This window comes from Ctenopharyngodon idella, chromosome 15 (assembly GCF_019924925.1).
Source record: "Ctenopharyngodon idella isolate HZGC_01 chromosome 15, HZGC01, whole genome shotgun sequence".
Taxonomy (NCBI): Eukaryota; Metazoa; Chordata; class Actinopteri; order Cypriniformes; family Xenocyprididae; genus Ctenopharyngodon; species Ctenopharyngodon idella.
The window spans coordinates 17,481,035-17,493,758 of record NC_067234.1 but is presented as its reverse complement, the minus strand read 5'-3'; the positions used below and the strand labels follow the sequence as shown (position 1 = coordinate 17,493,758).

At 38.6% G+C, this 12,724-nt stretch overlaps 1 protein-coding gene across 19 annotated transcripts in view; it reads right to left on the bottom strand.

Moving 5' to 3' along the window:
* Positions 1-12,724, bottom strand: part of msi2b (musashi RNA-binding protein 2b) — a 337,078-nt gene that overhangs the window by 64,580 nt on the left and 259,774 nt on the right. For 7 of the 19 annotated variants that reach the window (XM_051861127.1, XM_051861130.1, XM_051861128.1 and 4 more), the window contains exon 11: positions 2,351-2,473. The exons of 6 other annotated variants lie outside the window; for them this stretch is intronic. In XM_051861127.1, coding sequence (XP_051717087.1) covers positions 2,351-2,473 — 123 coding nt within the window. The remainder of the gene's footprint in view (positions 1-2,350; positions 2,474-12,724) is intronic. 6 more of the 19 variants (XM_051861132.1, XM_051861133.1, XM_051861140.1 and 3 more) reach the window with 1 other exon arrangement.

The window sequence follows — 12,724 nt, the reverse complement described above, 5'->3', positions numbered from 1 at the left end:
TTTCAAAAGTGAACAAGAAAGTAAGTGGCAGGTCTATTATTTTGCATTTACACTCCAGGATTAATGCACAGATCATTTGACAGTATCAGATTGTTTTGTTTCGTCCATTGCTTTGCTTATCATTGTCTATTGGATTCAATCACACATTTAAATACGGTTATCAATCCATAAACTTTGCAATGTGTAGTTGGAAGCATGAAAAATACATTTTATATACAGAAATTGAGCAATGATCACTGCCATTATAATCACTGAAGCTGTGCTCCTGTAAAAAAAATCCTGTTATAATCAATGAAGCTGCATCTCTTATTGACATTGTGTTTTATAGTTTGTTGGTTATAATTAAAGAATTTTGTGAGCGTGCAGAACTCGTGGTGAACAAAAACTCCACCGGTTTGAGTGGTGTTGAGCGGATTCTGACGAATTTAAACATCTGATTGGCCATTGTGTTCACGCACTCAACAGATATGCATTCGTGCTCAACGCTGCAAAAACACGTTGTGAAACCTTTGATGCTCTTCACAGAGCGCTGACACATACACTCACGGGAGCGTTTGAAAGCAATCGCTATCGGCGTGTACTGGTACTGCAGAACGGCAGTCACATTAGATGATCAAATACATCTCTGGCAGGACAAAGAGTCATTTTGGCAGATGTGAAAATATTTTCAATGCAGGAAAAACCCTGTAATAATAACAATAATAATAATAATAATAAAGAATGGATGGAGGCTTATGCTCCTTGGTCAACTGAAGGTTATCATGGAAATGCTTCTATTGATGTCTGCCATTAGAAAAAGTGTTGGGGCAAGATGTAGGCCTATTTTTTTTTTTATGAAAGTACACCAACCCTGTCTATAAAAAGTGAGAGTATTGGAATATCGCAAATAAATACAGTAGATGGACAAGATAATGACGTATAATTCTTATTAAATGGTATCTATTCCACCCAGTCCACACTATAGCCTAGAATTTAAGCATGCAGTTAAGACAGCTGTATTAAATTTAATATACAATAAAACAATAAACAAAGATTTGTTAACAGAACCAGGAGCTTTTCTGTTCTTGTGTCGATAGACTACAGATTTCTAAAATTTTGCAAATCTTTGCAAAACGGTGGGAACAGATCGCGAATTTGTGGGTACAGAGTGAAAAACCGAAGGTACGGTGTACAAATCTGAGTGCACGGATTGGAAATTCGTGGGTATGGTTTATTAATCTGTGGCCGTGATTTGACGATTTGCAAAACTGTGGCCACGGATTTGCTGGTCTTGTTTTTTTTTCTCGTACAGGTGACTTCCCGGGCTCCGTAGTTTTTGGTCAAAGCATGGGGACTTAACTTAATATTAATGCTCAGCTTAATGTAAAATGATTACTGAACTTGAACATTATTTTTGAGTTTACATAACTTTTATACATTATGGTTGACCAACTTTAATTGTTAAGTTGGTACAAAAAAATTTCCACAAGCTGAATGTACTCAAAGTCAAGCTGGTTGCCTAAAGTTTTTTTTTTTCTCCTTTTTTTGTTTTAACAGTGTGTGAATGTGTGTAAATAAACTCGGCACCTGCTATGGAATCACTTTCTGATGGCCAATTAGCCAAGGCCATCATTTCCCATTGTGCTAAAGGCCAGACGTCAGCGAGAAGGCCGAGGGTTGTTCCTCCCTGCTGTTTATTTATTTAAGTATCGTTGCATCTTACAGACAAAGTCAGATTGATAGATTAAGCTATCCAGCCTCCAGATCAATAGCCACAGTGGAACGAGGGAGCGACTGGGAACTGTTTAATGTGCACACACTGTGTTTTCTAGTGAAAGGCGAACAAAATTTGTCCGAATGACGGAAGAAGGAATTAACAACCAAGAGCACCGACGATTAAATGTGAGAACTCGACAAACCATGAGAAATGAAAAGGCTCCCACGTGTAAGTCTGTTTGTAATAGTGTTTTGTGTGTGTGTGGTGGGGGGTGGAAGGGGTTTAGCGAAACAAATACAGCAGCTACGGTAAAGTACAAATGGCAGCACGAGCAGAAGCCGGCCCCTGCGCCCTGATCTGTTACCAGTTTCACTGACCATAATCCTGACATTAACTAAATTAAGAAAACGGCGGGGAATAACTGGTCCCGGACCATTGGCTAGTGGGCCGACTTCTGCCAGCGCCATAAATCACATCTACAACAGGAAAGGAGGGGAAGGAGGCAGGAGCCTTGAGTCCTGTCCTTTCCTTCTAACTACAGACTGTGTGTATGTGTGAGTGTATATGTGTGTGAGAGAGAGGACAGAGGCGGCTAGAGTTAAGAGCAGCATGGAGAGAGCAGCAGTCACACAGATCTACGGCCAGAGCGTTTACCTGGCCCTGTGCTCTGAGGGTATGCTGCGTAGCCGCCTCTTCCACGGGCCCCCCTACCTGAGCCGCGCGCTGCCGCCACTGCCGCCGCCGCCGCTACGGGACCGTACGCTGTTGCCGGGAAGCCTGTGCGAGGGTTGGGGGTGGGGATAGGATGGGGTTGAGGAAAGAGGAGATAGTGGAGGAGAAGGCAGATGTCCAACAAAGGAGGAAACAGGACAGAAAATGAGGAGGAATGATGAAATTAGAGGCGAGGAACAGGGTGGAAACAGGAAGTTGTGAAGGAATAGAGAGTAAAATGAGGAATAGTGAAAGGAGAAGAGAAGAGTGGAGAGAAAACAGGGTGGAAAAATGGAAATGTAAAGAAATGAGAGGAGAGGGGAACAAAATATATGAGGAATAGTCATAGGATAAAAGGAGAGGAAAGGAGAAAAAATAGAATGAGAGGAGAGAGAAACGAGGCAGAAAAAAAGGATGGAAAAGAACAAAAATAAGGGAACAGGGTGGAAAATGGGCATTAGTGAAGGAATGAAAGGAGAGGAGAGAAGAAAGGAAAGTAAAAACAGGGAACAGGGTGAAAAATGTGGAATAGTGAAGGTATGAGAGGAGAAGATAGGGCGGAAAACAGGAGTAGGTAAGGAACAAGAGGACAGCAGAAGAGGAAAAAGAAGGAACAGGGAGGAAAATGGGGAGTAGTGAAGGGAGGAGAGGGTAAAAAAAGGAGAGGGAAAAATGAGAGGAGAGGATAAATTAGAAAATAAAGCAGGATCAAGCTACCTCACAACATTACTGACTCATAAAGTTGCTGCAGTGTCTGTGCAGGTTCTGCAGGCTGCTGTAATGCACCGTGTACTGTGGGCGTCTTCAGATTGCGGAGGAGACTGCAGTGGCCCTAATGCACTCTGGGTATTTCTGCATGGGTGACCACGCTGCTCCTTAGCTTATCTGTTTGGAGCACACAGCAGGAGGGCCACGGTCGAGCATCAGACTTTCGGATATATGCTACTGAGCTTGTGCGGTCAAGTTACTGTGATAAAGTAATTAGATTTCGGTTATCATGCAAAATGTGATGGGACTAGAATGCTTTAATGGTGGAAATATAACACTGCCGCACACAGTTATTCAAGAACCTAACATTATCCTGAAAATAAAAACTCACTTTAGACAGAAAAAAACAACAATAATGAAAATAAATCCCTTTATTTGTTGGTATGAAATCAATGTGGGACTGTAAGCTAAAGATGTCAGATTATATTAACGTCGTGTTGATGTGTTTTGACAGTGAAATGTCTAGTCAGTAACACTTTAACGCACTCACAATGTATTAAATCATCTTATAAATAAATTAAATAAAAAACAAAAATATTAATTACATATACAGTATATACAGGCTTCAGGTAAAGTGTAACAAAACAAAATCATATAAAAATACTTTATATTTCACAAAAATATGTGACATTTTGATGAAAATTAAAAGTATTTTTAGGCAAAAAAACAAAAAACAAAACAAAACAGTGAGTCAACATTTTTATGATTTTTTTTTTTATTTTTATATTGTCATATAGGCTAGTCTACATTTGCCTACAGGGCCTGTCTGTATTTTCATTAAAATGAGTCATTTAGTTTTTTGTCTTTAGCATCACAACACACACTAGACATTCATTCATCAAGCAAATGAGAATTTTCTACTCATGCAGCTCTATCTTCCATAACACCTCATACAAATTACAAATTCACGGTCTAACATGAGCTGAAAAGAGACACGAGACCAGGGGCGAGTCAGAAACCACAGCTCGACTTCCATAAAGGCAGAGAGAAATCCGGCAAGAGCCAGAAAGATGATCCAGCGCAACACTATAGGGTTAACTCCAACCATGACCGGCATCGGCAGCACAAAGGCGATATGGAAATGGCTCCACGCTCCCAACACTTTGTAGTCCACTTAAGTCACTTATCTCTGCACTGCCGCTCATGTTTGGGCGGGAGAACGGGGAAGCGAGACAGAGACGGAGAGTCATAAAGCCGAGCAGGCGAATCGTCCTCCGGTTTATGCCTTGAAACTCAATCAATCAGGAGGATAATTTGGTCTCCAGGCAGTGTGAACTGATGCTACAGTCACTCCGGGCCCTGGGTGCTGTACGGGCACCGTGATTTGTGAGCAGGTCTGGATGAAAGTGTCTTCATCTCCTTTCCGGTTTAGTGGCTCTTTACGGTGTTATTACGAGATTAGGCATCAGGGATTAATTGCTCGCTTCCAAGTGCCCTTTAATTCACTGTAAGCGTGCGTTACACAGGGGAAAGGAACAGGTACTGTATGGCATGGTAACACGGGAGGGGACGTGATGCATGTGTGAAAGTAAACCGAAGAAAGTAAACCAACTGAGGGTGAATGCACCGACTGTAAAGCCCGAGATTCATGTTTACAAGACATTGGATTAATGGTTTTATGCATGACTACCTTCCACTTAAAACAATAGCTCTGTTTCAAAGCCTAGTGAGCCGCCTCATTGCCTAAACAGCGAGCTGCCTTCTGAGGCAGCATTCTAATCATCATGGAAACTTATAAGTGACTGATTTGGAATGCTCTACATAGACAGAAACTCATTTAGCACATCAATAGCAATTCACAATTGATTCTAATAGAGTTTGATGTTAGCATGTTGCTAAGCTAATGTCACAATCATTGATGCCTAACCAGGTTAAATAACTCATTTTTAATTACACAACACTATTTCTACCAAATTTGAGAAAATGAGGCAGCATTTTTAAGGGGTAGTTAACCCAAAAATGAAAATGATATCCTTTATTCACCCTCATATCGTTGGGAAGATGTATAGGGGTCATTGACGAATGGAGATATAATTAATTTTTAAGTTTTATTAAGTGTTAACAATGAGATTGTGTGTTTGTTTTTTTTTTTGTTTTTTTTTTTTAAATCAATTAACACTGCTTTTGTCATTTTTTACAAGATGGACAAAATTTGTTACCAAAAAAGTCATTTAAAATATTACAACATTTTCCATGTTTTATAGCGGTTGTACCGAATGACCTGATGTTTCGGGACATGCGTATGATCAAGTGAAAACATGAATTTTTCAATAGTTAAGAGAGAGTGAGTTACTTTGCTTCATGACCATGTGGTCCTTTGCGGGTGTCTGAATGATGTCACATCCTGTCACATGATACTGACCACATGACTTGATCCAAAATGGTCCCTTTATATCGGTTACTCCGAATGACGTCAGTGATATTCATTTTTCCGGACATTCTTTCTCATAACAAAGCAACGACGTCTACACATAATTTTAACACCATTTTGCACTATGTTGATATATGATGTTATAAAATCATGCCAGAATAAAAAATATAAACATTTATTACATTTTAAAATATTTTAATCACAAATGAAATGGCTGTATTGGCCTTTGGACGGTTAAACCGAATGACCTTTTGACACTTCAAAATCTTTAAAATACCTTTATATGTAGAAAAATATAATTAAAACCTTTTGGATTCAATAAAAGAGATCTAGTTGTACTACCTTACATACTTTGGATGTCATATCTTCGTTTTTTAAATTATTATTATTAAGGCCTTTGGACAGAAGAAATGACCCGTCACGTCATTGAACCATATCTTCTGTGGAGCACAAATTTTGAGGAATACTTCCAAGAGTTTTGCCCACACAGTAAAAACCAGTGGGGTCCAAAAATAACATCTGACTTCAGTGTGTGGAAAAACAAAAAGAAAAACAACAAAACAAATTCATTCTTTTGTATTCCGCAGAAGAAAGTCAGTCACACAGCTTTGGAATGGTAAACTATTCCTTTAAGGCCTAAGTAAGCAGCTCACTAGGTCTTAGAACAGAGCAAATGAGCACTATGGCACTATTGTACACGGCGAGTATTTGCGTGTGCTCAGAAACAGAGCTAGATAGTGAGAACATGAGTGTATGTGTGGTGGTGTGCCCACGTGTGCATGTCAAAGAGACAGAGAACCACTCAGCTTGCTCAAATCTGCAGTGTTCAAACATCATAATTAAATATTATCATTTTAGTGAACAATGAAGGACATCCACTCAAACGCTTCGTCAAAGTCATTATTATAATATAAATATAATTATAGAGCAGCTCTCTAATTAAAACACACATCTTTGGCTGCAGCGGTCCGTTCATGATTGAAAGCCAATAGACAATAAGTGGGTGACACTGGCAGATGGTTGGGTTCACATAGAAGGATGGATGGTAATTAGCCCTGTCTCTTACGGGTTCCCTCCTATTCTTCAGCACAGACGCCCTCCAAACCCTCATATTAGTGGCCTTAATAACCTTTCATGTGCTGCTAATGCCTAATCAAATAGGAGTCTTTAGGACAAGATTAGCTGTAGAATTGAACAATGGGACCGAGTGCTTAACATCCAGATAAATTAAAGTAAAGCCTATATAGCAGCTAGTGTTAAATATTTCAGCCAACAATGCAATTTCTAGCGCCTGTCGATTGATGATTCTTATTCAAAATGAAACGGTGGCTTCCAGTTAAGAGCATCACCGTCGACTTTGACAATGTGTTTTCACAGCATTTCTGAAAGAACATGCAAAAAACCCTGAATATGCTACATGTATGAGACAACCTGACAATCACAAAGCAATGTGTGAAAATACATCACCTATATACAGTACAAAACTGATGCACATTTGTTGCCAAAAATACTGCTTCAAAACAGAACAAAAAAACAACAACAAACGCATTACTTTATATGAAAGGTTTCTTTTATACGAGAGACTCGGATAATTTAAAAAATAGAAATTTAAATCTCTACAAAGGCATACAACTCCATGCACAAACAGCACTGTGAATGTTAAAATGTCTTTTCAGCTAATAACAATAAATGGATAGTTTGGACCCCCGTGAATTTTAAAATACCTTCTTTTTATGTTCTACACAAGAAAGTACGTCATTCAGCTTTGGCTCGACATGAGTGTGAGTAAATGATGAGAAAAGTGTTTAATTTTTCAGGTGAACTATCCTTTTAAGCGTGGAGTTAATTCCACAACATCAAACTGAGAGTATTTTGGTCTCATCTGAGAGGCTGCATTTCATGTACTGTAAATATTAGTTTTAGCCCCACTTATCAGTCTCTTCAGAAAAGAACCGGCTCTTGACATGAGTAAAACATCTCACAGACAAAGGTAAACATGCACCCTGCTGCGTCCCGTCAATACAGGCATTAATTGCGGTGCCGCTGAACTCTACTTTTTTTCTGAGCGGGTACCTCTCCACCCCACAATCATTTGTTTGATGTCAATATTATATGCGGATGCCTGTGTGCTAGAGATCTAGAAAGTTCTGGAAACAAATGAACTACTCAGAAAGCGCAAATTAAGAAGGTTAATTCACACATCTCGTCAGCGCTTTGTTCCTGAAGAGGGTCGCAGGGGCGAGAGAGGGGGGCGTGGGCCGGAGGGGTGAGTGTTATCCCCCAGGAACAGCTTGGCAGAATCAAATCAATTTCATGGCCTCTCTATTACCGAGGACATAACGCCAATATTTAGCTTTCCACTTTTACCCATTTTTCCAGGCTGTTTGCTCTGTCAGTGGCCGTGCTCGGCTGGGCCGGATTGGCCTGGAGTAGGGACAAGGACACATCTGTTCCACCCCGAAGCCCTGAAGGAGATGCCGTCCTCACTCGTCCCCTCTCTCTCGCTATTTCCTCCTGCTGTCCCCTCACTTCTCCTTTTTCTCTGCCTCCTGAAGTCTTATAGGTACATTTTATGAATCTGCAGTTTTTATTTTACGATCGCTAATGCCTGTTTGTTCTTGCCAGCAGTCCTCTGGAGACGCTCCAGTTTGGACCGCGCGCCGTTTGTTTTCTTTGCTGAATCTGTGAGTCACAGACATTAAATAATTAGACATGGTCGATCATGATTTTAAGTCATAATGGCCATTAAATGAGATTAGTGGGGCTGCTAACATTAAAACAGAAATGGCAATACATCTGATGAATTTGATATTGAATGTATCAGAACATCATTTAAACCCCTAATGAAACTGAATCAAAGAACAGGAACCGTGCCCTTGCTTTTGAGCCACACTCAAAAAGCGCTATTAGTTGACGTAGCCATTATAAAAGACATTCAAGAAAGAAATGAATTGCGCAAAGAAATGCGAGTGCTAAAATGAGCATCTTAGGGAAAAAAGGTGGATAAAAGAAAAGAGCAATCTCGCCGACCATCTTTTCATCTGGCAAACGAGAGGTGAGTCATACTTCTCTAGTAGAAGCCCTTGACTTGTATTACTTTCAAAAGGGCCTTTCTGCAGAGCTATCAAAGACTGCTGGGAGTTTGGGCAATGAGGCTTCCAAATGCACAAGCCTGAGTGGCGTTCGCCAGCAGAGAACTCCTCCGTATTACGCCCTCCTGCTCACATTTACGACTAATGAGGGTGCTGACGGTGAAGGAGACACGAGATGTGTCGCTGCTCCGGAGTGTGTGGCTTTGGGAATTACAGGTGTGAGAATCGTGGGTCAGCGCTGGCTGTAGGGGTTCAGTTGCTTGTGGCGGAAAGGTGTGAATTCAGCAGCGATTATTTAGATGAGGCGAGCGTCGTGGAGGCAGCCGTTTACCACATAACCATGATGGCTATAGAACAATTACACTCGAGTCATAAGCGCTGAAACAAATGCTGATTTGAACACCATTTATGTTATCGGCATGAATGATACCTTAAATCGCTTACTATGTTTTATGTGCACTTTTTTTTTTCACACAGTGAAGTATAAATTAAGGTAAAATAGACTAATAATGAAAGATGGGCAGAGCTACATCTAGGGACTAAAATATAATACTAGACTTGGGGTTGGGCTCTTTTGAAGCCTAGCAACCACCCAGATCACCCTAGTAACCAGACAAAACACTCTTGCAAACACCATAAACTGAGCAGCCACACAGAACATCCTTGCAACTGCCAAGGCACTCTAGAAACTTCATAACAAGCACCAGAACACCCTAGCAGCCACATAACCACCCAGAACACCTTAGAAACCACATAATAACCACGCAGAATATCCTAGAAACTGCACAGCAATCATCCAGAACAGCCTAAACTACTAGGGATGTCCCGAGCTGAACTCAAGGGTCGGTATCAGGGCCGATTAAGCTTTTTTTTTTTAACTGAACGGTATCGGCTATCCTAAGCTCGATCCTTTATTTTACATCAGCTGTCACGCAGGTGTTGTGAGTTTGCCATCCGCTGTTAAAAGGAAAGGAAGAAGCTCAAATGTGTGTGTGTGACGCATGAGAACCAAACAGGTCTGTTCGAGTTTCCGTGTTCACCACATTAGATGCGCACTTTTGTAACGAATCACTCGAAAGTCATTTATTTACTGTTTATTTTAGTTTTTTCAGACTATCTGAGATGCCGGAAAATACAACCACTAGGAACATACAAGTATCGGATCGGGACTCTGTATCGGCAGATACTCAATATTCAATGACTCGGATCGGCGGCACAAAAAAGCAAAAAAAAAAAAAAACTTAATTGGGATATCCCTATAAAAAAACTGCATAACAGCTACTCTGAACACCCTCGCAACTATCTAAAACACCCTATCAACCATTCAGAACATCTTTGCAACACCTAAAACATCTTAATAACTGTTTAGAATCCACACAGAAAAATCCTGCAACTGCTTCGTAATCACCTAGAACAGTTGTTCCCAAACTTTTTAGAGTGGAGCACCCCCTGAGGCATTTACCATCCTTCTGCGTACCCCCTCTCTTCCGGATAGACTGCACCTTTTCCATTAATGGACAATATTTGCCCCCTAAATTGACTTTCCAGTGCATTTTTTATCTTTATAAATACCTTTACAACATTAATAATGTTTTAAATAAAAAAAATGTTTAATAGAGACGTATGCAATGATAAATATGTGAAAAGTGATTATTTTAAATTCTAAAACTGCCAGTAGATGGCGGTAAATCACTGTCTTAATGCATGAGTCATCGAGTAATTTGTTCAACGAAGCAAGTGGCTGTATTTATGAATGAATCATTGAATCAATGACTTACACGAACGATTCGTTCAAAGCTGCAGATTCGTTCATGAATTACCGCTGTGTTGTAGTTCTGCTGTGGCTTTCATTGCACAATAGAGCAAATACTGACAATACTGTGAAGAACATCACTTAATATTACCCTTTTGTTTGTCGAACTGTTGTATAATATCAATGTCACATTTGCAATCGTGTGGATATTTGGATTTGCATTCTTGCTCGTATAATATTATCAACATTAAAAACAAGAACTCACAAAAGGTATGTTTTGTATCAAGAGTTTGAATCTTAAATTGATCTTTATGCACCGTCTGTGCCAGGCTATTTGTTCTTCATGCTAGTAAGTGCTAAATCTACTGTACACTGTCAAGAATGGCAGTAATGTAGATTTGCTCAGGCAGCAGGCTCTGCATATGCACCCATATGAACGCTGCTTATGTGGAAATGGACGCTGTCAGATTTGACCGCAAAAGATGTGGTATTTTGATTGGATGTCATGTAGTTATGGCATTGTGCCTGTTAGAAAATACATGCTTGGTTTTAATGTTATTTTAAGGTGGGGAAGAATTAAATGAATGACAAAATTTGGCATTTTGTTTGCGTACCCCCTCAGTTTGGGAACCACTGGCCTAGAACATCATAGAAAATAGGGCTGTGCGTTTTATTGAATTTTAGTTTTGATTTAGATTTTGGCTTTTAACGATAATGAAAACACAACAACCGAGATAAAAATGATAATTGGCCAACATTCCGTTACTTTCCTTCACAGCAGTGTGCTTTTGCTCCACTGTAAATCGACAAACTTATTGTGAAAAATCAGTCGAATCACGTAATGTGACTATCATAAAATGCATTACTATTGCTGGATGGAGCAGAACAAGGACAACCAATGTATAATTTAAGCTTTGGGTGCATGCTTACATGGTCTAATATACACTAAAATATGTCAAAATACCAGGCTCTGCGAATATTCATGTAAACACAGTCAGTTACAGTACCGGTCAAAAGTTTGGAAACATTACTATTTTTAATGTTTTTGAACAAAGTCTCTTATGCTCATTAAGGCTGCATTTATTTGATCAAAAATACAGAAAAAACAGTAATATTGTGGAATATTATTACAATTTAAAATAATGGTTTTCTATTTTAATATACTTTAAAATATAATTTATTTCTGTGATCAAAGCTGAATTTTCATCATTCATAAATCCAGTCTTCAGTGTCACATGATCCTTCAGAAATCATTGTAATATGATGATTTGCTGCTCAGTTATTATCAATGTTGGAAACAGTTGTGCTTTTTTCAGGATTCATTGATAAATAAAAGGTTAAAAAGAACAGTATTTATTCAAAATAGAAATCTTGTCTAACAATATAAATCTTTACTATCACTTTTTATCAATTTAACACATCCGTGCTGAATAAAATTATTAATTTCTTTAAAAAAAAAAAAAGCATGAAACAAAATGACTGAACTTTTGAGTGGTAGTGTAAATTGTTACAAAATATTTCTATTTTTTTTTTACTTTTTTAGTTATCAAAGAATCTTGAAAAAAGTATCACATTATAAAAAAGCACAACTGTTTCCAACATTGATAATAAATCATCATATTAGAATGATTTCTGAAGGATCATGTGACAGTTATATTTTAAAGTATATTAAAATAGAAAACCATTATTTTAAATTGTAATAATATTTCACAATATTACTGCTTTTTTCAATATTTTTGATCAAATAAATGCAGGTTTGATGAGCAGAAGGAAAAAAAAATTAAAAATAGTAATGTTTCCAAACTTTTGACCGGTACTGTATGTTTTAAGTGAATGTAAACAGCTGGGAGAAAATCAGATGTGCACTAGTATATTGGACCCGTGCATTAGGTCTTAAAGTGACAGCAGCCTAATAAACCTACTGCTGCCTGTCACTAATGTTAATCAAACAACAAAAGAAAAAGAAAAACTCACTCACGGCTCGACTGAATAACTTCTGTAGCTTTAATAAGAATCAAAGCGAACTTAATTCATATAGTAAAGACTATATGCTGTTTTTATTATTCAATTTCTATAGAAGGCCTAGGCTATTAGCTGAATACTATACTGATATAGACTTGAATGAAAAACAAAGCACTGTTCATTTCATTTGTATCTTTGTCCTATTGTTTGTAATTAACTAAATTACTCATATAACATTTTGGTCATATCGCCCACATAATCGTGTGAAATAACCTTGATTAGAATATTGACCACAATTATATTTTTTGTCATAAACAAGCAGCCTTAATAGAAAGCACAAAAACACACCCTAGCAACCACATAGAACGCCT